The 23,300-nt window shown below is 44.3% G+C and overlaps 1 protein-coding gene across 7 annotated transcripts in view; it reads right to left on the reverse strand.

The window, feature by feature from the left end:
* The window catches only part of STIM1 (stromal interaction molecule 1), a 181,205-nt gene that overhangs the window by 2,846 nt on the left and 155,059 nt on the right, over positions 1 to 23,300 (reverse strand). Inside the window, exons 6-13 of one of the 7 annotated variants that reach the window (XM_081062332.1) lie at positions 19,829 to 20,006; positions 15,489 to 15,666; positions 7,952 to 8,119; positions 7,324 to 7,424; positions 6,813 to 7,048; positions 5,519 to 5,611; positions 3,759 to 3,825; positions 1,574 to 1,610 (exon numbers count right to left, since the gene is read on the reverse strand). In XM_081062332.1, the coding sequence (XP_080918458.1) occupies positions 1,574 to 1,610; positions 3,759 to 3,825; positions 5,519 to 5,611; positions 6,813 to 7,048; positions 7,324 to 7,424; positions 7,952 to 8,119; positions 15,489 to 15,666; positions 19,829 to 20,006 (1,058 nt within the window). Of the gene's footprint in view, positions 1 to 1,573; positions 1,611 to 3,437; positions 3,826 to 5,518; positions 5,612 to 6,812; positions 7,049 to 7,323; positions 7,425 to 7,951; positions 8,120 to 15,488; positions 15,667 to 19,828; positions 20,007 to 23,300 lie in introns of all 7 variants that reach the window. The other 6 variants (XM_081062334.1, XM_081062328.1, XM_081062330.1 and 3 more) reach the window with 6 other exon arrangements.

Genomic DNA, 23,300 nt, shown 5'->3' on the forward strand with positions numbered 1-23,300 from the left:
AGTAAGTGGGCCTGACCTAGGCTGGGGAGGAAATGGTTAGAACAGCCTTGCAAACAATCCTTCACCCACCCCAAAAGGCCAGGATACTGCCTCTTCCAACTGTCTCACAGAATTCAAAGTGGGTCATAGAGACGTGTTTCAAAGTTAAAATCAACTAGCAGCAGGAAGGGTGGGGTCTTTTTCAGAGCTCTGCTGACAGGGAGAATGGAGGAGGTGCAGAGAGACAGGATGTTGGCCTTTAAGCAGTGGTTCAGAAGAGCTGCACACTAGACGTCATAGGGACTGACTCAATTTCCATCTCGGCGTGAGGTTTGAATAAGTCATCTAACCTTGCTGGTCCTCAATTTTGGGCCAAATGATGATAATACCAATTGAGTTATCTTGCAAGACTGTTGTTGGCAAAGCACTTGGAAATGTAGACAGTATTGTGGGAATGAAGATAATGAGGCCAGTCAAGCTGGAAGATCCATATGTGGGCCAGTCACAAGAGGCTTCTTTGCAAGGCTGAGTTATGGGGACGTGGCACTGCACACTGGACATGCACACACAGAGGCTAGTCTGAAAAGTCGAGACCCTTTTAGGGGCTGGCTATTCCTAAGAAGGCCATGGACCAATCGAGATGCCACCCCGCCTGCCTCAACAGACAAAAGGGCAGATATAAGGGTCCCCTGCCAATCCCTTAACCTTCCTTCTGCTTTCCCAGAGGCCTAAGAACCCACAGTAGAGGCAGAGGAGAGGACTAGGACAAATGCTTAAACATCCAAGTCAGGAAGCCAAAGGGAAAGAGTCGGAAGTGGGAGCGGCGTGCACCACAGGACCTGGAAAGAAGGAGGCTGTGGGTCAAAAATTAGGGAGTGCACCAGGCCTAAAACCGGTAAAAGTAGGAGGTTGGCTCACAGCTATTATAGGTTTAACTCTCAGTAGGAAACAAATAAGTAGCCATCCCCATGGGTTAGTACCTTCTGGAGATGGTCTAGCAGAGAACAATTCCCTCTCCAACTACCATTCCACAACTACTGTGTCAGCCACATACTCTAGTGTTTACTAATATATGGTCTCATATTTGGTTTTATAATATCTGACGCTGTCCTTGCTTCTGCCTAAATGTGCCGTTTCAATAAGCCCCAAGATGATCCTCTCCACATCCTGCCTTTTCCACAGACACATGAACCACCAAGCATGGTGCCAAGGGAGTTTTGAGGAGCAACTACACTGGGAAAGGGGGACCGCTAGGCTAAGGAGGTGAAGACCCTAAGAGCCCACCTTTCTAATGTCAAGAAAGAGAGGTCAAAGGGTTGGGATCTTCCCAGACTCACTCCACCAGGCACACAGCCCCATTTGGTTGTGTTTCCCATCCTCCTATGCCTTCCTCATCAACTAAAAGCTGTGATTGCAAGAAAATAACCTGTGAAAGCAAGAAAATAACCTGGGAGGAAGCCTGGGTAGATGTAGGAGGGAAAAGTCCCACTGAGGCAAGCTCAACTTCTCTCCCTGAATCTTTGAGACAATTCAGGCCAGGGGTGTCCCTCCCCGAAGGCTGGGCTGCCTTGGGCTCCCACCCCAAGCTACTAACCTTACTAGAGAGCCTGTTTGCCTTTAGAGACGATCCTCTGGTGCATGGTGCAAAAGAAAATTAGGTAGTGAACAGGCCAGGTGGATGCAGGTACCTCCCCACCCACCCTCCCCACTGGCCTCAACTTGGGCTTTGGAGCATGAGGGTCACAGCATCTCCTAGTGTCCCCAAACCAACTCAGTCCTCACCATCTGTGTTGGGATGGGAAGTCTCCCTGCCTAGGCTTTTGGATGAAAATGAGGATGAGAATGAAGATGAGCAGCTCTGCTGGGTGATGACACTAGTAAAGACAGCCCCTTTGTGAAAGAAAAAGGAATGTCCTCAAGGACAACTATCCAGAGGTTCAAGGGTCAGAGCTAGAGATTGGTATCCAGAGTGAGGCAGGACCAAAAGGAAGCAACAGGGTAAGCAGGCTGCAGCCTGGAGGTCAGGACTGGGCTGTGGTCACAACTTCAGAGATGAGAGGTTCTTCCAGAGGATAGGGACTTTCTGAGGGTCCCCTAAGCTTGTTCCAGGCAAGTATCTCTGACCCTAGCCTATCATCTTGAGGTATCAACTGAGAAAGTCCCTATCACTGCCAGAACAAGCTGTGGGAGAAAGCACACAGTTCACTTACTAAGAACTTGTGGAAGGACAAACGTATCCAACAGAGTGTCCTGGAACGGAAAGCCAAGTTCTAATCTATGTTCTGCTCCTAATTAGCGGTGGGACCTGGGGAAAACTACTTAACTTTTCAGAGCCTTAACTTCCTATGCTGAAAGTATTTTAATGCCTGCCCCACCTAAAAACTTTTCTTATCCCAAACTCCTAAACCTGTTTCCCCTCTTCTGTTTCCTAATTCCATGAAGTATACTACCTCCATTTAGTCACCCAAGCTAGAAATCTGGGTGTCATCTAGACTCCTCCCCCTCCTTCACCCCTCAGAGCCAGTTACCAAATTAATCCTTTCCTTTCCATCCCAAGACCTTTTACCTTGCCTAGTGGTCTACTGCAATGACTTTCAAATTCCTGTTGTCTCTCCCTTCTTTCTTTTATACAGACCATTAACATGTTATTTCTAAAATGCAAATCTGACCAATTCACTTCCTTGTAGAAACTCTTTTGCAGTTCTCCGTCTCCTAAAGGGTAATGGCCAACCCTTAGCCATTCAGAGCCCTTCATCATTCTAGCCTCATCTGCTACCCCTTCCCACCAACACATATGAGTATCCAATGTCCTAACCACAAATATGTCAGATTCTCTTGAACCTCCATTCCTCTGCACATAATGTTTCCTCAGCCTAGAATACACGTTCTCCTTTCCTGCACACAGGATGTTAGCACAAATGTCATCTCTTTTGTGAAGTGTTCCACCCAAGTCCACACTGTTAGTCACTCCTTCCTCAACACCCCCATAGCACTTAGCAAATTGTTCCATAATTATTTATGTACTATTCCCAGACCAGACTGTAATTCTTGATGGCTGGGATTGTATCCTATCATCTGTGAATCCCCATGCCCAGCAGAGCCTGGCACAGAGTAGGTATCAATAAATGTTTGTTGAAGAAGAAAATGAGGACTCCACTGAAATAATAGATATGAAAGTGCATAGTTTAGGCAAAAGTGCTATGGAACCATGAGGGAGGGGGGTTGTTACTCATTGTTAGAGTCAGCAAACCCCAAACAGAGAAGGGAAGAAAGGTGTGGGGAGTTAGGCTGCCCTTGAGAAGGAGTCCCAGGGCTGGGAAAGGACAGGACAAGGAGAAGATGCCCCACTGCACACACTCCCACAGCTGACTAAGCAGCAGCCAGCAGGCAGAGGCCAAAGTAAAGGCAGCAGAAAGGGAAGGAAGGAAAGAAAGAAAGAGAAGAGAGATAGCTGATACCCCAAGCTCTCTGAATGCCCAGGCATCACAGCGGTGCTGTCAGAAGGGGGTGGGTCAGGGTGGGGCTCCATCTGGAGGAAATAGGAAGTGCTGTGGTGGTAATAAACAGGGTGGACATGGACGGTGGTGATGGAGGAGGTGGTGGCGGTGGTGGCGGTGGTGGTGGTGGCGGTGGTAGAGGAGCAGGAAGAAGAAGCAGAGGCAGGTGGAGAGCTGGTCCCGTGGCCGTCAGAACTGAAAGACTGTCCAGATGAAAGGCTACGCATTCGCCGCAGAGATACCCGGCTTGTCAAGAAGTGGCCAGCCTCACCCTCTACCAACCTCTGAGATCCTAGGCCATGCTGTGGCTCCGTCAAGCGCTGCCGGACACTGCTCTGCAGACTGGGGGCTGCAAGGAGAGTGAAGACAGTGTGAGGAAGGGCCAGCCTACTTTGGGATGGCAGGCAAGCAAATTTGCCCATGGAGAAATGCTTGCTGGAGAGACCACGCTGGACCTTTGGTGCCCAATCTGAAGAATGGGGCACGTCCTCCCAGAAACCTCCCACCAGGGGTCCTGAAATGAAGGGGAAATTGAAGGTAAGGTGCCCAGGTCAGTTTTAGTGGCAAATCCAATAGAATGAGACCTAGGGCCAACATTACTATAAAGGGAGATGGCAGGCAGTTAATGGGAGGACACAGGCAGGGTAGGGTAGGATAGGGGTTTGAGGCAAGGTTCGGGAGAGCACTAAGAACCAGCCATTTTAGAAAGCCAACCTTAGGAAATAATTCACAGCTAAGACCAGGATTTATGCAGAAATATATTCAGTACATCATCAATAGTTGCATGAAAGGAAACATAAAAGTGGAACAATAGGAAAAAGATAATATATCCAGTTGCTGGAAGACTATATAGCTATTAAAAATGCTATTTACGAAAAGATTTTAAAACCATAGGAAAATTCCTATTAAAATATTCAGGGAAAACAAAAAGATACAAAATTGTATGAGCTCTGCAATACAAAAGACTAGAGTTTGAAACCAGGCCTTTCCACTTATCGCTGTGACCCTAAGCAACTTACTTCTCTGTTTTAATGCCTGGTTTATAATATCCTGCATGGTTGTCATGAGGCTTCAAGATAATGTATTAAAAGTACCTGACACACTTCATGGCACTCAATAAATGATAGTGGTTTTCCTTATCTTGACCCCATAAAATACTATTTTAAAATTTCAGACAGAAGACTGAAAGAAAAGGTGCTCAAATATGGTGGGACTATGGATGTATTTTTTATGCTCATATTTACTCTTCTTACTTCCCAAATTTCCTCTAATTAGCATGTAAACATAAAAGAACCAGCTCTTGGATTAATGCTGCAAATCAGGCTCTTGGAGAATGGTGGCCACCATACACAGTTAAGGACTACGTGGGCACCAGGTAACTGAAGGAATGTACTAGAGCATTCCCCTGGGGCTCACCCCAAGCCCCGGCTGAAAACAGAATTCACACCTTTGTTTTTCCTCCTCTACCCTGATAGAATGGCCTCCCTGCCTTCTCCATAAAAATGGGAGAAAGGTTACATCGGTGGCAGAAGCCTTGGAAGGGCCACCAGGGAGAGAGCACAGTTCCACGGTGATGGAAAGCTGGTGAGGCAGGGCTTCTATGGCGGGTGGTTTTCAAGGCCTGAAAGCAGGGTGGAAGAGGAAGAGGAAGCATGGAATAGGGAGCAGGAAAGGGAGAAAGAAGGGGGAAACAGAAAGGAAAAGGGAGAAACACTAAAAAGAGAAAAGAGCGGGAGGATCTTTCCTTCCCTCTCTCCATCCCAGCCCAGCTGGAAGAAGGACTACCAGGACATCTGTCTAGCTGGGCTGAAAGAAGAAGCCCAAGCCTTCCATCACCATGGGTGTTCTCTCTCCAGCCCTCAGCTGAGCAGGCTGATTCCTCTCACCCCCGAACCCTTCCCTTCAGTTAGTAAGGGTGTGCTGAAGGAATAGAGGGAGCAGGCAGGGGAGTGAGGCAGGCAGGAGAAGGGGCCCGTGGGGGAGGAGTGTTGGTTTAGTCCCAAAAGTTGGAAAAACAAAAGCCCCAAAGGGGCTCCTCAAACCCGGGTATTTCCAGAGGGACTGATCATCCGAGCCGGCAGATGCTGAGCAGAGCGAGCGGTCACTGAACCTACGCCCCATCAGCCAGGCAGCATCTAGGGTCCAACAGCCAGGCCAAAAGGAGAAGAGAATCTGATTTACAGAGGGCTTCAGCTTGCCCACTAATGAGATAAGGGAAGGACCAAGGGGCATGGGGTAGGTAGCTCAGAGCTAACGAAGGTCCCTCCCCACCCAGAGAACATAGGAGCTTTTAGATCAAGCTCTGCTTGCCAGTGAATTTCACCTTGTTGGGCCTTCAAGTAAAAGCCCTGACAAGAGATCGGACCAGAGAGACAAAGCGTCTTGGCCAGAGCAAAATGTCATTGAAGAAATTTGTAAATTAATCTTGTCTGGAGCTGGAATCCAGTCTGATTAAAGAATCTGGCTTTCTGAAAGTGAGCCCCTAACCCAGCCCCAGCTTTTTGCCATCCCTTCTGCACCCATGGGATACTGGCCGAGGACAACAGCTTTTCCATAAGGCTCTAGTCTACTCTTCTCTAATAGAGCCTCTGATCCAGAGAAAACCTCAATGGGGCCAGTAAGGGATTATAAGTCCCTTCATTCACTGAAGAATTCCCACAGAGTGTTGTCTCTTTCGACTCTGCTCTACTCAGCTCTTATCATTCACAGGGGAGAAAAGGGAAAGGGAAGATCCAGGACAGAGGGTGGGGGGGTCCAAGAGTTCAGGTGGAAAGCCAGACATGCTTGTGCAGGAGATCCCTCCTGATTAAGAACATCTTTCTGGCTTGGAGTTTTTAGGGCTATGTCACTTCCAGGGACTATTTCTTCCTGGGGTCTCACACAAAAAGCCAGAGAAAGAAACATCATTCCATTCATGTACTTTAGCAATTAAGAACAAAGAATATAAAATGAAAACAAATAAAAGCAATGAAATGAATCAAATGAGTCAAAATAAATGCCATATTTTATCGGACAAACCACTAAGGAGATTATAAAGGTAGATGAGGGGCAGCGTGGGGTTGGGTAAATGAAGGGATTTAAAAAAAAAAAATACAGAGTGAAGGGAGACACACTTAACACAAGACCCAGAAGGGCAGACAGAGCACATCACAAGGAAAACCACTGAAAGGACAACTATAAGGGAAAATTCTGACGCAAATTGTGCTTTATTGTTCAAGGTCATGAGTTGAACTTGGTATCTGCCCCTTATGCTGTTTAAGCACAGCAGTGGCCAATGACTTTTCAACTACCACATCAAAGGTTCCCTCCCTGGTCCCCACCCGACAGGTCACCTACACTGCATGGACAAGGGTGACACAATCTCCTCATCCATGTCATCCACATCGTCAGTCATGATGAAGTGGGCAGGGTTGGGTCGTGTACTGCCCATCCAGCTGGGGTCTATGTTGAGGGCAGCCACCAGTGAGTGGATGCCAGGGTTATTGACAATCTGGAAGCCACAGAGGATCTCAATCTGCTGCCAGCGGTGCAGACGCTCCCGCAGTGCTGCCGTCACCTCACTCAGAGCTTGCCTGAGGACAAACGAAAGAGAATTGCAGGCAAGGGCTGGGTGTGAGCCCCATCAGGCACGAGGCCTCTTAGAGGAGAACGTGGGGGGATACGTGTAAATAAAAAACACAAATCACAAACTTAAGAGCAAGGTGGGAGATGAGTAAGGGCTGGGGCAGGAGACCAGAACAGTCCCTCTACCAGTGAAGAAGTAAAATTAGGGTTGGAGGCCCTGTACACCCTCAAACTCTAAGGATGGAATGGACTTTGCCAGAGCTGGGCAGCAGGTGCTACTTACTTAGCCGTTAAGATTTTGTGATCTACGTCATCCAGGGAAGAGCTGTGGGCCACGTGAAAGGTGCCAAAGAGCGTGTTTCTCTTCTTTTTTATCTTCTCAGCCTGCAAAGATGAAGGCCTCAGCTTAAAAAGAGCAGGGATTAGAGGTTGGGAAAATGAGGAATGCCTTTCTATGGCGGGGTCCCCCTCTCCCTAGCACAGCTTAGGCTGCACAAGAAAAAGGAAGAGAAGATAGGAAAGGGAAAAGGAAGGCAAGGAGAGAGAAAAGAGTTGGGAAAGAAAGAAAATAGAGGAAACAAGAGAAGCAAAGGATCTCCTGACAGTACCCTAGCCCCAGGAGGATTCTGCCCCTGTGACAGTCTGGGGCTGGCAGAGCCTTCCCTCTACCTGCCTCCACTTGCTGTACCTTTCCCAGAAGGCAGGTGGGAGACCCCCACACCCTCATTCCCTGCTCCAGAAGCTTGAGGACATTGTCAGGAGCTATATATATTAGGAAAAGAAATAGAACCCAGCACCAGGATATCTCCTTGTCCAACAGGGGAGATAGGGAGAGGTAGAAAGGAGGAAGGGCAAGTGAGAGGGAGGGAGGCAAAGAGAAAAGAAGAGGGCAACAGGAGGGCAAGTCTCACCCCCTCCTTGGCCACCAGCAGCTGCTTCTCGGCATTTTGCTTCTTGATGTTGTAGTACTGCACCTCCACCTCATGTGTCAGCTGCAGCCACTTCTGAAGGGCCTCTGGAGCGTACCATGAACTGTGCGACTCCAGCTCCTTCTCTGCTTTCCTCAAGGCCTCCCGAACCTGCGCGGCCCAGAGGATGTGAGTGCACTTACTACTGCCATCACCTTCCCCAATGCCTCTGAATGACACTTCAGAATTCAGAGTTCTTATCTGCTATCTTATGTGAGCTTTACAACTCTCCCAAGAGGGAGAAAGGGCAAGGATTAGTCTCTGTATTTTATATGCAAGGAAGCAAGCCAGACAAGGAAAGAACCTACGCAAGGTCATACAGAAAGTACAGTAGTCCCCCCTTATCCATGGGGGATAAGTTCCAAGACCCCCAGTGGATGCCTGAAACTGTGGCTAGTACTAAACCCTTTATATGTTATACTTTGTTCTATTGCGCTTCACTTTATTGCACTTCACAGATTTTCTTTTTTTTTTTTATAAATTGAAGGCAAGACTCTCCACCAGCAAAAAGATTATAACTGCTTTATTGCAATATTCACTTTCTTGTGGTGGTCTGGAACCAAACCCACAATATCTCCAAGGCATGCCTGTATGTCCATACATTTTATGGCTTCTCTTTGGCATGTCCGAATTGCCAGCATCACTCCTCCTGCACTTTGGAGCCATTATTTATTAAGTAAAATAAGGGTGACTTGAACACAAGCTCTGTGATACGGTGACAGTTCATCTGATAACTGAGATGGGCACTAAGTACTAACCATCGTGGTTACACTGGACAAAGGGATGAGTCACGTCCTGGCGGTACAGAGTGGAACAGCGTGAGATTTCAACATGCTACTCAGAAGAGCACACAATTTAAAACTTAGGGGCCAGCCTGGTGGCTCAGGCGGTTAGAGCTCCATGCTCCTAACTCCGAAGGCTGCCGGTTCGATTCCCACGTGGGCCAGTGGGCTCTCAACCACAAGGTTGCCAGTTCAATTCCTAGAGTCCCGCAAGGGATGGTGGGCAGCGCCCCGTGCAACTAAGATTGAACACGGCACCTTGAGCTGAGCTATTGCTGAGCTCCCAGATGGCTCGGTTGGAGCACATCCTCTCAACCACAAGGTTGCTGGTTCAACTCCTGCAAGGGATGGTGGGCTGTGCCCCCTGCAACTAGAAATGGCAACTGGACCTGGAGCTGAGCTGTGCCCTCCACAACTAAGACTGAAAGGACAACAACTTGACTTGGAAAAAAAAGGCCTGGAAGTATACACTGTTCCCCAATAAAGTCCTGTTCCCCTTTCCCAATTGGAAAAAAAAAATTAGGTTATCTTTAAAAAAAAAAAAAAAAAACTTAGGAACTGTTAGATCTGAAAATTTCCATTTCATATTTTTGGACAATAGTTAACAGCAGATAACTGAAACCATGGAAAGCAAAACCTCAGGTCAGGGAAGACTACTGTAATTTCAACCAGAACTCAAATTGAGATTTTTTTGTTGCTGTTTTTTCTGCTACCAGACTAGAGCACTGTTTCCCCAGCCACTAGCTGCCTCTCCTGGTCATGCAGCCAAGCTCAGCAATCTTCCCTGCTCTCTTGAGGCACCAATCAGCTCAGTGAATCATCTTCCTTCTGAAAGTTGGGGTCTGTGCTTGGAGGTCAAGACAATGTGGCAGAAAAAGCACTTGACTGGGAATCTGGATATTTGGTTCCGGCCCTGGTCTGTCATGCAACCCGCTGTGTGACCCTGTGGTTCCTATAGCAGATCTCGAGTCAGTGTGAAGAAAGCCTTTCTTGATCTCAGGAGAGAGTGAACTCTCCATCATGAGAGAGATGTAAAGAGTGCATGCCAGAGAGACCTTAAAAATAATTGCTACTCCAGAAGAGGATTGGCCTGAATGCTCTCCAAAGTCTTCTCTAGCCTAGACTTTGCTTATGATTCTCCCATTGAGCAGGGCAGGTAGGATTTGAAGGGCACTCTCTAGTACCCTTGAGAAGACAAGAAGCATGCTTACTCTTAACATGGGCATGGCTAACAGAAGCCAAGACATAAAAGGACCAACGTGTAAGCAGAAACCTCACCAACTTCTCAGCGAGGATCATACAGTGAAGCAGACCGTCACAAAGCACTCAAATGAGAAAGATGTGAAAGCACATACAGACAGTACATACACTGGATTCCTTGCTGTCTCACTCCGGTTGCGAGCATAAGTGATCCCCAACTCCCCCATCTGGGCACTGACCTTCAGCTGGTCAGAATCCCAGAGAAAGGGGATTGACAGCTGTCTCGTTATGCCCAAATTCAGCCAATGGGCCAAGTCCTCTCCACAGCCTAAGACAGAATGGGAAGGCCCTAACTAAGGACAGAACACCTTTATTCCTTAACAGCCAATAAGAGAGCCAGTCTTCACTTGGTTTTTGTCCCCTGAAAAAGAAACTATAAAATGACCCACTCCTGGCTTTTTAAATTTAAAACGAAGAACAAGATACCTTTCAAGTCTAACACACAAAGTCTGAAATGCATGACCAAGTTCTACATTAACAGTTGGAATGGAATGGAATAAGCTAAGAAGGGAAGAATGAAGACAGAAGAGAAAAAAGAGAACAAATAGAGGAAAGTGTGATAGCTGGGGAGACACACAAAAGGGCTAGCCTAACAGGCTCAAAAACTGCTTAATCGGAGAAATAATTACAAAATAGGGAACAGGGAATCAGAAGAGGGGAGGCAAAGAGACAGACACATCTTACACACACAAGTAACAAATGCCTGAAGAAGAAGAAAACAACAGATAAGGACTGGGGCAAGTCAGAGTTCATTGGTCCTATTGTTTTATTCTATGGCTATGGTTCTCAGCCTTGTCATATACTGGAATCACCTGGGGAACTTTAAAAATGCTGATATCTGGACCCTAACACAGATTCTGATTTCACTGATCTGGAGTATTGGCTTGAGCAATCAAACAAATTGTAACACTTTCCAAGTGAAAGGGATTAGAAAGGACAAATTAGTTGTCACAATATTGCCACGGGGATATGAAATACAGTATGGGGAATATAATCAATAATGTTGTAAAGAGTTTGTGGGGGGTCATATGGGCACTTGTCCTATTAGGGAGACCACTGCATGGACGGTGTAGATGTCTGACCACTGTGTACCGAAGCTGAAGCTGAACAATATTGAATGTCAACTATAATCAAATATATACAGAAGGTGCCAAAAAAATGTATACACATTTTAAGAAAGGAAAACTATTGAAATTGTAATACTCAATATACAGTGATAACAAAAGATGAATACAAGTCACATTTGATTTCTGCAATTACAAAAGGTGCTCAAAGTTGTTACCATCACCATCCAGACGCTTCTGATTGTGGCGAACTACTGCTTGAGTAATGCTGATCAAAGTATCCACTTCTTTGCATTTTTTGTCACCCCCAGTGTATATACAGTCATGGGATGTGGAGTGCAGCATAGGGAATAGAGTCATTGGAATTATAACAGGTATATACGATATTAGAGGAGTAGTAAATTGGGGGGAGAGAGGTTATCCCTTTGTGAAGGGTGTAAATGTCTATTACATTGTTTTGTATACCTGAAACTAAAAAAAAAGATTCATACATCTAAAAAAATTAAACTAAATTTAAAAAAGTAAAATAAAATGCAGCAAAGTTAATAACGCACTGGTCTGTGTGCTTTAAAGTAGTATCAACTGACTTCAACTTCCCCATAGGATGCAGTAGGTCATGGCAAAAGAATAATTCTGATTCAACGTGACATCTGGAAAAAGCTATATAAGTTATGAAAATTTTGAACGACAAATTATTCTAATTATGAAACATACATCCAGATTTCTTTTGGGGGCATTTACAGAATTCTGGGGCTGTGTAGGAGAATAGGTAGCTAGGCCAAAGAGTGGAATAAAATCTCCCAGGCCTTAATAATGCTTAGGAGACAAAACATTATAAGAGGGGTAGAACTGCCTCAAGCACACAGTCATCTCCTCTAGACATCTGTAATATTTTGAAGCTACGAGGTGCACGAGACTAAAGAACTAAATTCAAAACCTCCAAGTGGCAGAAATGAATCTCTTATAGTCTTTCAGGGCTGACAAGAAAGAAATACACCAGCTCACAATAAAAAGTCAGGAAGGGGCATGCCTGAGAAACCAGGAGAAAGGAGCACTAGGCCAAGTCTTACTAAAACTACAAGCCAGTTCCAACATAGTTCAATGTCTGACTGGCTTGGGGTGAGCAGGTCCTCAGCCTACATCTCTAACAGAATAAAGAGGGAACCCTGTATCTGATGGAGAGAAAATAACCAGGATCCTCTGTTATTTTTTGTATACACTGTCCAGCATTTAATACAAATAAATTACAAGACATGAGAAGAGGCAGGAAAATATAACCAATAATCAAGAGGAAAAATAAGCAGTCCCATAAATGATACAGGTGTTAGAGTTACCAGACCAGGACTTTAACATAAGCGTGATTAAAACACTGAAGAAACTACAGGAAAAGATGGACACAATAGATGGAAACATGGAAAATGTGGACCAGGAACCAGAATCTATAAAAGAGCAAAATGCACATTCTAGAACTAAAAAATACATTATCTGAGAGTAGGATTCTACTGAATGGGTTAGATAGTGCAATGTTCACAGCAGAATCCGGGATTAGGGAACCCACAGATAGATCAAACCAAACCAAAGCACAGAGAGAAAAAAGAGCAGAACTGAGCCTAAGAGACATGTGGAATACAGTTAAAATGTCTAACATAAGGACTGGATTCCCAGAAGGAGAGGAGAGAGTGGAGCAGAAGGAACATGCGAACACTGAAAAAAAATGTGTATTCTGTAATTGTTAGGTAAATGCTCTATATGTTATCAATGAGATCAAATTGATTAATCATATTTAAATTTTTTAAATCCTTGCTAATGTTTTTGGCTGCTTATTATTGAGAGAGATGTATTTACATCTCTAAAATTTAATTATGAATTTGTCTACTTTTAGTTTTTTCTTTTGCTTTTCATATTTTTAAATTATTAGATATATCCAAATTAAGGGTTGTTATATATACTGTTGAATTCACACATTTATCATTATGAAATGTCAATTTTTGTCTCTAATAATACTTCTTGCTCTTAAGTTTACTTTGTTTGATATTAACATAGTGACCCCCTCCTTTATTTTGATTAGTGTTTGTATCATATATCTTTTCTCATCCTTCTACTTTTAACCTTTTTGTATTCTTATATTTAAAGTGTGTCTCTTGTAAACGGCATATAGTTGGGTTTTGTTTCTTATCCAGTTTGACACTCTTTGCCTTTCAATTGTACTCATACTGTTTAGTGTTTACATAAACTAAGTCTCAACATACATGAAAGGATTGAAACCATATAGCATATGTTCTCTGATTACAGTGAAATTAAACTAGAAATCAATGAGAAAGATAACCAGAAAAGTCCCCAAGTGTTTGAAAATTAAGCAACACACTTCTAAATAATCATGGGCCAAAAAAGAAATTGCAACAGAAATTAGAAAATCTTTTGAACTGAATGATAATGAAAATATGAAATATCAGACTTGGTAAATACAGCTAAAGTAGTGCTTAAATGGGAATTTATAGCTTTAAAATGTGTATATTAGAAAAGATTAAAAGTTTAAAATCAATGATCTAATCTTCCCCCTCAAGAAGCTAGAAAAATAAGAGCAAGTTAAAAAATAAATGTTTTTAAGTGTAAGACTTCTACATAGAAAACTATAAAATGTTGCTGCGAGAAATTTTAAAAGACCTAAATAGATGACAGGATAAAAAATACTCATGGATTGGAAGAATCATTTGGTTAAAATGTCAATTTTCCCCCACATTAATCTATATGTTCAATGCCAACACAATAAAAACTCTAGCAGGGCTTTTTTAGGGGGTTGGGGTGCAGGAGGTAGGCAGCAGAATGACAGGCTAATATGGAAATGCAAAGAACCTAGAACAGCCAAGGCCATCTTGAAGAAGAATAAAGCTTAAGAATTTAACACTGTCAGCCATCAAGACTTATTATAAGAAAGTATAGTAGAAGGATAGACCACAGAACAGGATAGAGATTCCTGAATGATCACCCAATCTAATAATCTACCTGAGGGGAAAAATGAACCTTGACCTCCTACCGCATATCATCTACAAAATTAATTTAAAATAAACCATATCCCTAAATATGAAAAGTTAAACAATAAAGCTTCTAGAAGAAAATTTAGGAAGCTATCTTGGGGATAGAGAAAGGTTTCTTAAACAGGACACAAAAAGCACCATTAAAAAAAAAAAAGATCGATTAAATCAGACTTCATTAACATCAAGAACTTATTTGCTAAAAGATAATATTAAGAGAGCAGAAAAGCAAGCCATGGCTAGGAGAAATATTTGCAATATATATGTACTCATATGTATATTGACAAAATGACCTACATCCAGAATATATAAAGAACTCTTACAAATCAATTAAGAAAAAGACAGACAACCCAATTTTAAAAACGAGAAGAGATTCTCAAAGAAAATGGTCTATAAATTTAAGAAAAGGTATTCAATACTAGCAGCAATTAGGGAAATAAAAATTAAAATCACAATGAGATATCACTACATCCATACCAGAATGTGTAGAACTGAAATGTCCAAAAATACCAAAGTTATAACTCAACTAGAACTCTCACATATTGCTGATGGCAGTACAGATCGGTACCACTATTTTGGAAAACTGTTTGGCAGTTTCTAACAAAGCTAAATATTTAATGCCCTGTTGTATATCAAACAGAAATAAATGCTTATACCCACCAAGAGACATATGCAAGAAGGTTCATAGTAGTGTTGTTTACAAAAGGCAAAAGAAAACCTAAATGTCTATCAACAGGAGAATGGATACATAATTTACAGTATACAATGGATTATTACTCAGCAATGGAAATAAACCAGCTATCACTTTATGCAATAATATAAATGCCTCTTACAGCCATAATGTTGAGTGAAGAAAACCAAAACACAAAGAATATATACTATATAATGCCATTTATATGAAGTTCAAAATCAGGTGAAACTAACCTGGTTTAGAGATGACCATAGCTACCTTTTGGATTGAATATTGACAGCAGGGGGGCAGTAAAAGTGAGCTTTCTGGGATGCTTAAAAGACTTATATTTTGATCTGGATAGCAGTTACACAGGCATATGTATATGTAAAAGCTTGCCAGCTGTATACTTTTAATTTCTCTATGTAAATACCTGAATAAAAAAAAAATCAACAAAATAACTGTCATCACCTGTTATCCACTATTCTTTGAAAATCACAGTGACAATTTTTTGCAACTTTTTCACTACTCTTATTGGTAAGAGTCTAGTAACTCTTGGAGATATTCTTTGAGCCGTATTTCAAAGTCCTCACACGTGAAACTTTCCAGCCAGACTCTGGTCCGTCCTTACCCACCTCCCTCAGTTGTCCAGGAATTTGTAGACTCTCTTACCTGCTCCAACTCCTCCTCAGCATACTTTTGGCGGCTTCGCTCATTCTCAGTGCCCTCCCGCAGCTCCTTCAGCCGCTGCGCTTCCTGTTTGGCAAGGTTGATCTCATCGCGCAGCTTCTTCTCCAGATGTACCTTCTCCACCTCCACTGTGCGGTGCTCCTCCTGGGCCTTGTGCAGCCTGGGGTGGGGGGTAATGCAGGGAGCTGGAGGAGGCCAGGCAAGGGGGTGCCAGCCGACACGCCATGAGCCATGGCATCGAAGAGGAAAATGAGGGCTCCAGCACTCAGCACATAGTCTCCCTAGTTTGTTGACTCTCTGGCTCTGAGTTAGCTCAGGACCAGCAGAAACCACAGTCGTTACTATTATTCTTACATTGGCCATCATTTTGCTGCCAGTAATAAAGGCTGTGAAGCTAGGGTCCCAGGCCTCTGAATTCTTCCTGTAAAGTGTCTGACATACAAAAATTATAATAACTACTAGTTTACAACATATTTCATTTCACATCTGTCCTCCCGGCAGATATATTATTTTATTATCAGCCTGAGACAGCTGTGGATATGAAGGCGTAGATAGGGGAAGTAACTGTAGGCAGAACTGAGACTAGAATTCCAATCTGTATGACTTCAAATCCCATAGTTATTCCCCTTATACTGGAGTATCTGGAAGGTTTCATATAAATGTAGAATACCCTGCAAGCTAGACCAAAGGTCCAAAGAAAGCCTGATGGCTGAGATATGACTGGGGTGGTGGTAATGGGGAGATTTAAGGAAGATGAAAAAGGAACCACTGAGCTGTACCTCTTGGACTGACTACTGAGTATCTATTCCTAAAAGCACAGAAAAATAAAATTAATGGCAAAGGGGCTGGGCAGGGCTTGGGAGAGAACCCCTGCCTCCCTCAGGCCTGAGTTCCCTTCCATGATGGGTAATATCTCAAGGGCATTGGTTACAATGAAAATATATCTTTTTAACCACCCACACAATCCCTCTGTTCACTGACAAAACCTATCCAACTAATTCTCCTACTTTCCTCCCTTCTTTCTTCCATATATCTATCTGTCTTCATTCATTCATTCATTCACCAAGTCCTTTCAGGTATCTACTAAATGCCACGCTTTGTGCTAAGCCCTAGATATATGGAAATGAATGAGAAAACTGTCCGTCACTGAGGACCTCATGATCTAGTTTAATTTAGACAAGTAAACAGATAACTGTACACAGTGCAGCAAGTTCTGCAGGAGAGAGATACGAGGTGTTGGATGAGCCCAAAAGATGGAGTGATCAATTTCACCTGAAAGGAGTCAAAGGTAAGGCATGGGCTAGACCCAGAAGAAAAAGTAAGAGTTTGCTAATCCCTCTGGATGAGGGAAAGGATTTAGCCACTGTCAGGTTTTCCTACCTTAGTAGGAACCACCAAATTACCGGGGGACCAGGATAGAAGGGGGAAAGCGTGATGAAGAAGACGAGTGATATATGGCTTAGACCTGAGGTACAGCAGAGAACGGGTAGGCTACAGAACAAGCAGGACCTACAGACGAGCGCTGACCACTGAGTTAAGTAGGTCAAAGTATAACAGGTGAAACAGAAGAGGCAAAAACAGAACTCAACCTCTAAAAAAAATCCCAAGTACAGAGTGTCAATACCTGAAGCCTCAGAAAATGTTGGGACAAGCAGGAAGGAAAGAGGAAGAAATGTCTAGGCCACATGCTTCCTGCTGACAAACTGCAACGCAGTCTTCTGCCCACTTTGTCCGTGGAGAGAAAGGGAGTTGAACCCCTCAAGATACACACCAGGTGGCGCTACATACACAGCTAGAAACAAATCAGAGGCTCCATTTCCTGCCCTATCTCCTTCCCCGGGTGAATACCCTCCTTTATTGTATTCCTCCATGACCCAACTGCCTGAAATCACACCATTAGGGATTCAATTCTTCACTGAAATATTCTCCTCTCTGAAAGCAGCCTCTTGAGAAAAGCCTATGATCTGTCTTCTCCATATAATAGGGAGCTCCTTTAAAGTATAATCAAAACTGACCCATTTGTAGGGGAGGTGGGTCGACATAGTGTGAGGGATATAAATGATAAACGTCTAAGTATTACTTTGTCTTGTGCACCTGAAACTAATAATAATTTAAAAAGTGGGGAAAAAACTGACCCATTTGTGTAGTCTTAACAGGATCTAATAGAGATGAAGACCAATAAGTACGACTGGGAACAGAAATGAGCATATAAATGTCCATCGAGCCTTGCCCCACTCCATCTCCACAGAAGACTAAGCATCTTGAAGGCAGCAATTAATTAGCATTACAAGTAAGAAAATTACACAGCCTGCCTGACTGTAAGCCCTGGTTCTAAAGCAGTTGTTTGATTATGGACAAGTCTGTTCCCTGTACAGGGCCTGTTTTTTCATTTTTAAATGGGAATCAAAATTCCTGCCTGCCTCAAAGAATTATCCTGAAACCCAATGAAATCCTAACTGGAATGCACATGTAGCATTACATTTATTCACCCAAAATATCAGGAACTCTGCAAAAAAAAAAAAAGGCAATGGTGGCTGGTAGTGCAGGCCTATTAAAGGAAGGAGGGACGAGGTGGCATGTGGCTTTGGACACTGTCAGAGGAGGGTATGTGTGTGTACACACGTGTTAGCCTGTCTCCGGACATGTGCGTGCATTTGTTTCTCTAAGTGCCACAGTGGTCAGTTAGATCTGGAGGCCTTGGGGATCAGGGAGGACTGGGAGCTTAGTTTTATCCCCAAACTTGGAATGTCTCCTGCCTAGATTCTTTGCCTTTGGAATGAAAACAGTACATGTTTTTCAGACAACTGAAGAATGGGGACTGCCCAGACAGCAGCATTTAGCCCCCAGTTGGCAAAGGGCCTGGGAACAAGGAGCCCAGTAAAGTAGCCAGGAATCAGCTCAGAGATAAAAGTCCTCCTCCTGCCCCCCAGAAGACCGGCCCATGGGAATGAATCTGAAAGCGCTGCCTTTACCGAGACAGCACCCTTTGGGCATCAGAATTCCCAGCTCACTACTTACTGATATGTGACCCTAAGCAAAGCACTCACCCTCTCTGAGCCTTCATTTCTTCAACACTAAAATAGGGATAATAATAGCACCTACCTAACAGCATTGTGATGATTAAAAACAATAACACATTTAAGGACTTAATAATACCTAGTTCACAAGAAATCCTATCCCCATCCCTCCAAAGAAAATAGTATCTATCATTTAAAAATAACAGAAGAGAGCCAGACTTCATTTCCTTTTACATGGATTCCTGCAAAGACTTCCCAACTTGAGTCCTTAGGCTGCCAGAACAATCGTCCTAAATACACTCCTAAAGTAGTCCTCTCCTCAAAAACAAAACAAAGCAAAAACCAAACATCTGCATTGACTCTCTACGGCCTTTTGCATCCTACTAAACTTCTCCACGTGAGTCTTCAGGTGGCAGGGGTCTGGCCTCGCTCTGTGCATTGAACCTTACCTACCAGGACCTCCCTCTCTCTTTCAAGGCCACCCCGTCACGGTCCATCCACTCATCTCCTGCCTCTGTACCCTTCCAGTCCTTAGGGTTCTCGTCCCATAAGCTGGCACTGAGTCACTGCACTAAGTGTGTGCTCATTGCTCCTTCTCAGGTGTGGGCTTTGTTGCTCCAGAAGCAGTGAATTCCTTACAATTCCCAGCACAGACCTGGTACCCAGATATCAGGGAGTACTTAGATCGACTGGCTGGCACCTTTTTTCACAGCTAGATGTTCTACAATAGTTGTTAGGCCATGTTTTATTTAAACAGAATCCCAGACTATCAGAGCTACAAGGCCCGTAGTGTTCTCCCGTTCCACACCTTCATATTACTGATGAAGAAATAAGTCCTAGAAGAGAAAGGGATTTGCCCAAAGTCACACAATAAGTGAGTACTTATGAGATTTAGAAGGCATTAGGAAGAAAGATCTGTGCGGTTTCTCTGGGGAACAGTGCAGAACAGTTCATTGTGTCTATTTCTACGGGAAGGGAAGCAGTCCAGAGGTAAGAGGAAGGACAGAATGATCCCTAATGAGCCATCCTACCAGGGAAGCTCAAGACTTCTGACAGCTGCACATCTCTCCTTCTGAAGCTCAGAGGGAAAAAAGACAGAAGTAAGCTTCTGCCCTGGGTAGGAATGCTTGCCCATGTAACTGAGCGGCAGGAACCTGGATTCCCAGTGCAGCGTTGGAAGGATGACACAGCCTGGACGGCCGTGTCAGCATGGTCTCAAGGACCAGGTGGCCCACAGCCCCAGTGGAAACAGGAGGCTCCCCAGAGCTGGCAGCACCAGAACGATGGGAAAAGGGCAGGTCTTACCTTTCCTGAAGGTCATGCAGACTCTGCTCAGCTCGGTGTAGCCCCTCCAGATCCTTCATCATCTTCTTCATGTGCTCCTTGGAGTAACGGTTCTGGATATAGGCAAACCAGCAGCCGCCCACACCAATAACAATAGATACCACCAGCATGAAATCCTTGAGGTGATTGTGGCGGGTCACTGCGAGAGAGGAAGGGCATGGTGAGTCAGGCTGCCCACCGCGCACTTAGCCTTGCAGGCTCCACTGCGTCCCCTCCCATGAAGCCTTCCCACTCAGGAGGAGTTAGTTTCTCTTCTCAGATACACACTTGCCACACACTATGATAGTAAGCTCCATGCCTATTTCTCTGCTATGTCAAGGCCTAATTCGGGAAGGATGAGAGGCCTCAGAGCAATACAGGAAAATTATTAAATCATGCTTCCCTAATGTGCACAAAAGAGGAAAGCATTAGTGCTTTCTCGATATATCCCAGCCATCTCTGGTCCTGGATGAGCCCAGGTGCCCAGATGCAATGGTTTCTATCCTAGAGAGTAAACAATGCTAGGGTGCTAGAGTAGGTAGAAAGGTACGGGTATATAGCAATGTCACACAGCTTGAGGTCTGCCTGTGGGACTAAAGTTACTACAGGAACTAGGTCTCCTGGACCACCACGCTATTCTAGGTATGAGGTGCAAAGTCCAGTCAGGTACAGGGCTGCAAGTCTCATCTATGGAGAGCATTTCTGGGCTGTGGCCCAATCCAGAGACCAAGCAGAACAGGAGCCGCCTCAAGAGAATGATATACATGAGATATTAACATGCAAGGAACAGAGGGGCAGATCTACCTACAGAGAATGCCTGGTAACAAATTGGTGGAGGGCCAGGACCCCAGTCACCAGCTGGGGTTCAGAGCAATAATCAGTCTCCAGAGCAAAACTGAAAAACTAACCAAGGGACAACAGAAGATAAGAGCAAAAGCCATGTCCTAAGAACTGAGCCAACCAGAAGAGGGGCGCTCCTGGAGCTTCACATTGTTTCTAGAATACCGCATCTGGGCCACAGTGCAGGAGACCTGAGGGAAACACCATAAGGAGAAGGCGGCTGCTGTGACAGCCCCTACCTGGGCTGTACCACACTTGGGATAGACTAGCTGTGAGCTCAGAGGACCCTGGATGTGGGAGCCAAGGAAGGAAGTAAAGAGGGAATAACCTGATTACCCTCAGGTTGGGGAGAGGAAGAAGGAAGGACTGACAGGATCCCAATGCCTGGAAAGGACAGGGGTAATGGGAATCTAAAAGGACCCAGGGGGAGCCACCAAGTTGAGGCAGTTTAGACAATACGAAAAAACTCATGGAACTGGAAACTGCATGAAACTGAGGACCAGTTTGAGAAAAAAGGTTCCATTCACAGGTCCTCAATGACAGGCCGAGCAGCAGGACATGAGGATGGTATGGGGTCAAAGACAGATTAGTACATTCTATTTCCGTCCAAGGGAGGGGAGTTACCAGGTCCAGGTGGTAGCCATATCCTTTACATGTGTATGCCAGACTCTCGTAGATAAAACTAAGGGTCATCCAGTGGCCACCCTCTAGCCTCCCGGCAGACCTACACTTCCAGCCATATTCAAGTTCTCACTTTCCTGCCCCTCAAGTCCCATGAAAAGATACCTATGCAGCACAGCGAGCTGCCTTTCTTTCTGGAACACACCTGCCTCCTACACAGCCTCTACCAGAGGCTGGTGTACTCTCTGGCTCCTGATTGTTAAAAACTTTTAATCTTGGCTTCCCAGAGCTTCTCAACTCCAACATTTCCTATACATTCCTACCAAAAGTCAAAGGTACCCTTGTTCAAAGAAGCCGCCGTGCAGCCAGCAGCGTCCCCCTACTACCACCAACACTTCAAAGTTCTGAAGGTGACATACAAGAGTAGGTGCCTATCTATTCTATTCAGTCCCTTATTCCACCTTGTCCAGATCAACTTGGAACACGATTCTATTATTTTTTCCAGCTTCATATTCTCATCCAAGTCATGAATAAAAATTGCAAATGACCAGGGCCAAGGATAGTATCTAAGGTAATACTGTTCCATCTATCAGTACCCTCTGGATCTTGTCAACCAGTTTGACTCCACCTAAATGTACAAGAATCCACCCCACACATACATCCCTCTGCCTTGCCAAATGCATAGTTAAAGCTCAGCTATACTTCCTGTTCCATCCTATGAGCAACCAACCTTGGCAGGAAGAAAATGACTCTAAGCCAGCTGAGTTTTTCTGTGGCCCCTAGTGATCATTACTTGTCCATACGCCAGTGTCAGCACAGCACCGACCAACACACTGAAGGCGCTCAATAAATATTCATGGGATTGCATCATTACTGATAAGCCTCAAGTATGATGTCTCCCTCTCCTTACTCCACATAAGAAAGGAAGGAAAACAGAGAAAATACACAATGTACCAGGCATTTATATCCATCACCTCGACTTCCCACAACTAATTTCTCAGGTAGAGTAGTATTCCCAGTCTGTAAACCAGAAAACTGAGGCTCATATGGGGCACTGACTTGCTAGAGTTCATAAAAAGTGACAGAGCTGGGATTCAACCCCAGATTTGCCTGACTGCATGGTCTTTCTGCTACCACTTTCTCACTACAACTTTCACACACTGCAGCAGGTATTATTTCTGCTTTGTTACATGCAAACACCTCTCACCCTGGAGATGCCTGTGTCTCCTGATCTAGCCTGCGTGTGACTGCAAAAGTTCCAAGGCCTGAGTTTTCCCACCAAAAAACCTCCTGGGAGCTGACTGTGACATTGCTATCAGGACAGGCCTTTAAGGTTAAATATAAGGCCTCATGTGGAGAAATTCTTGTGCCATCAAAAGAGGCATCCAGCAATGAGTAGTAGGAAGTCTGGGTTCTATGGTGCCCAATTTATTATGAAATTCACTTCCCCCATCTGGACCTCAACTTCCTGTAAAATGCATTATCACAAATGCATAGTTGTAAATGAAAGCACTTAGAGGTGTCTTGGAAATATTCAGATGGACATATCCAGTAGGTAATTAAGGATGTGCATATGGGTTTGAGGAAGAGATAGAAGCTGGAGAAATGGACGTGAGAACTATCAGGTTCATTCAGTGGAGCCCTGGGCTGAACCCGAGTCCTAAAGGAATCTGTGATAGTTAATTTTATGTGTCAACCTGACTGGACTAAGAGATACCCAGATAGCTGGTAAAACATTATTCCGGGGGTATATCTGTGAGGTTGTCTTCATAAGAGATTAGTATTTCCTTTTTTTTTTTTTAAGTGTGTTTTTCCAGGACCCACAAACTCCAACTCAAGTAGTTGTTTCAATCTAGTTGTGGAAGGTGCAGTTCACAGTGGCCCATGTGGGGACCAAACCCAGCAACCTTATTGTTAAAGAGTACTGCGCTCTAACCAACTGAGCTAACCGGCTGCCCCTGAGATTAGTATTTCAATGGCAGACTGAGTAAAG

Source organism: Rhinolophus hipposideros (genome assembly GCF_964194185.1).
Source record: "Rhinolophus hipposideros genome assembly, chromosome: 10".
Lineage (NCBI taxonomy): Eukaryota > Metazoa > Chordata > Mammalia > Chiroptera > Rhinolophidae > Rhinolophus > Rhinolophus hipposideros.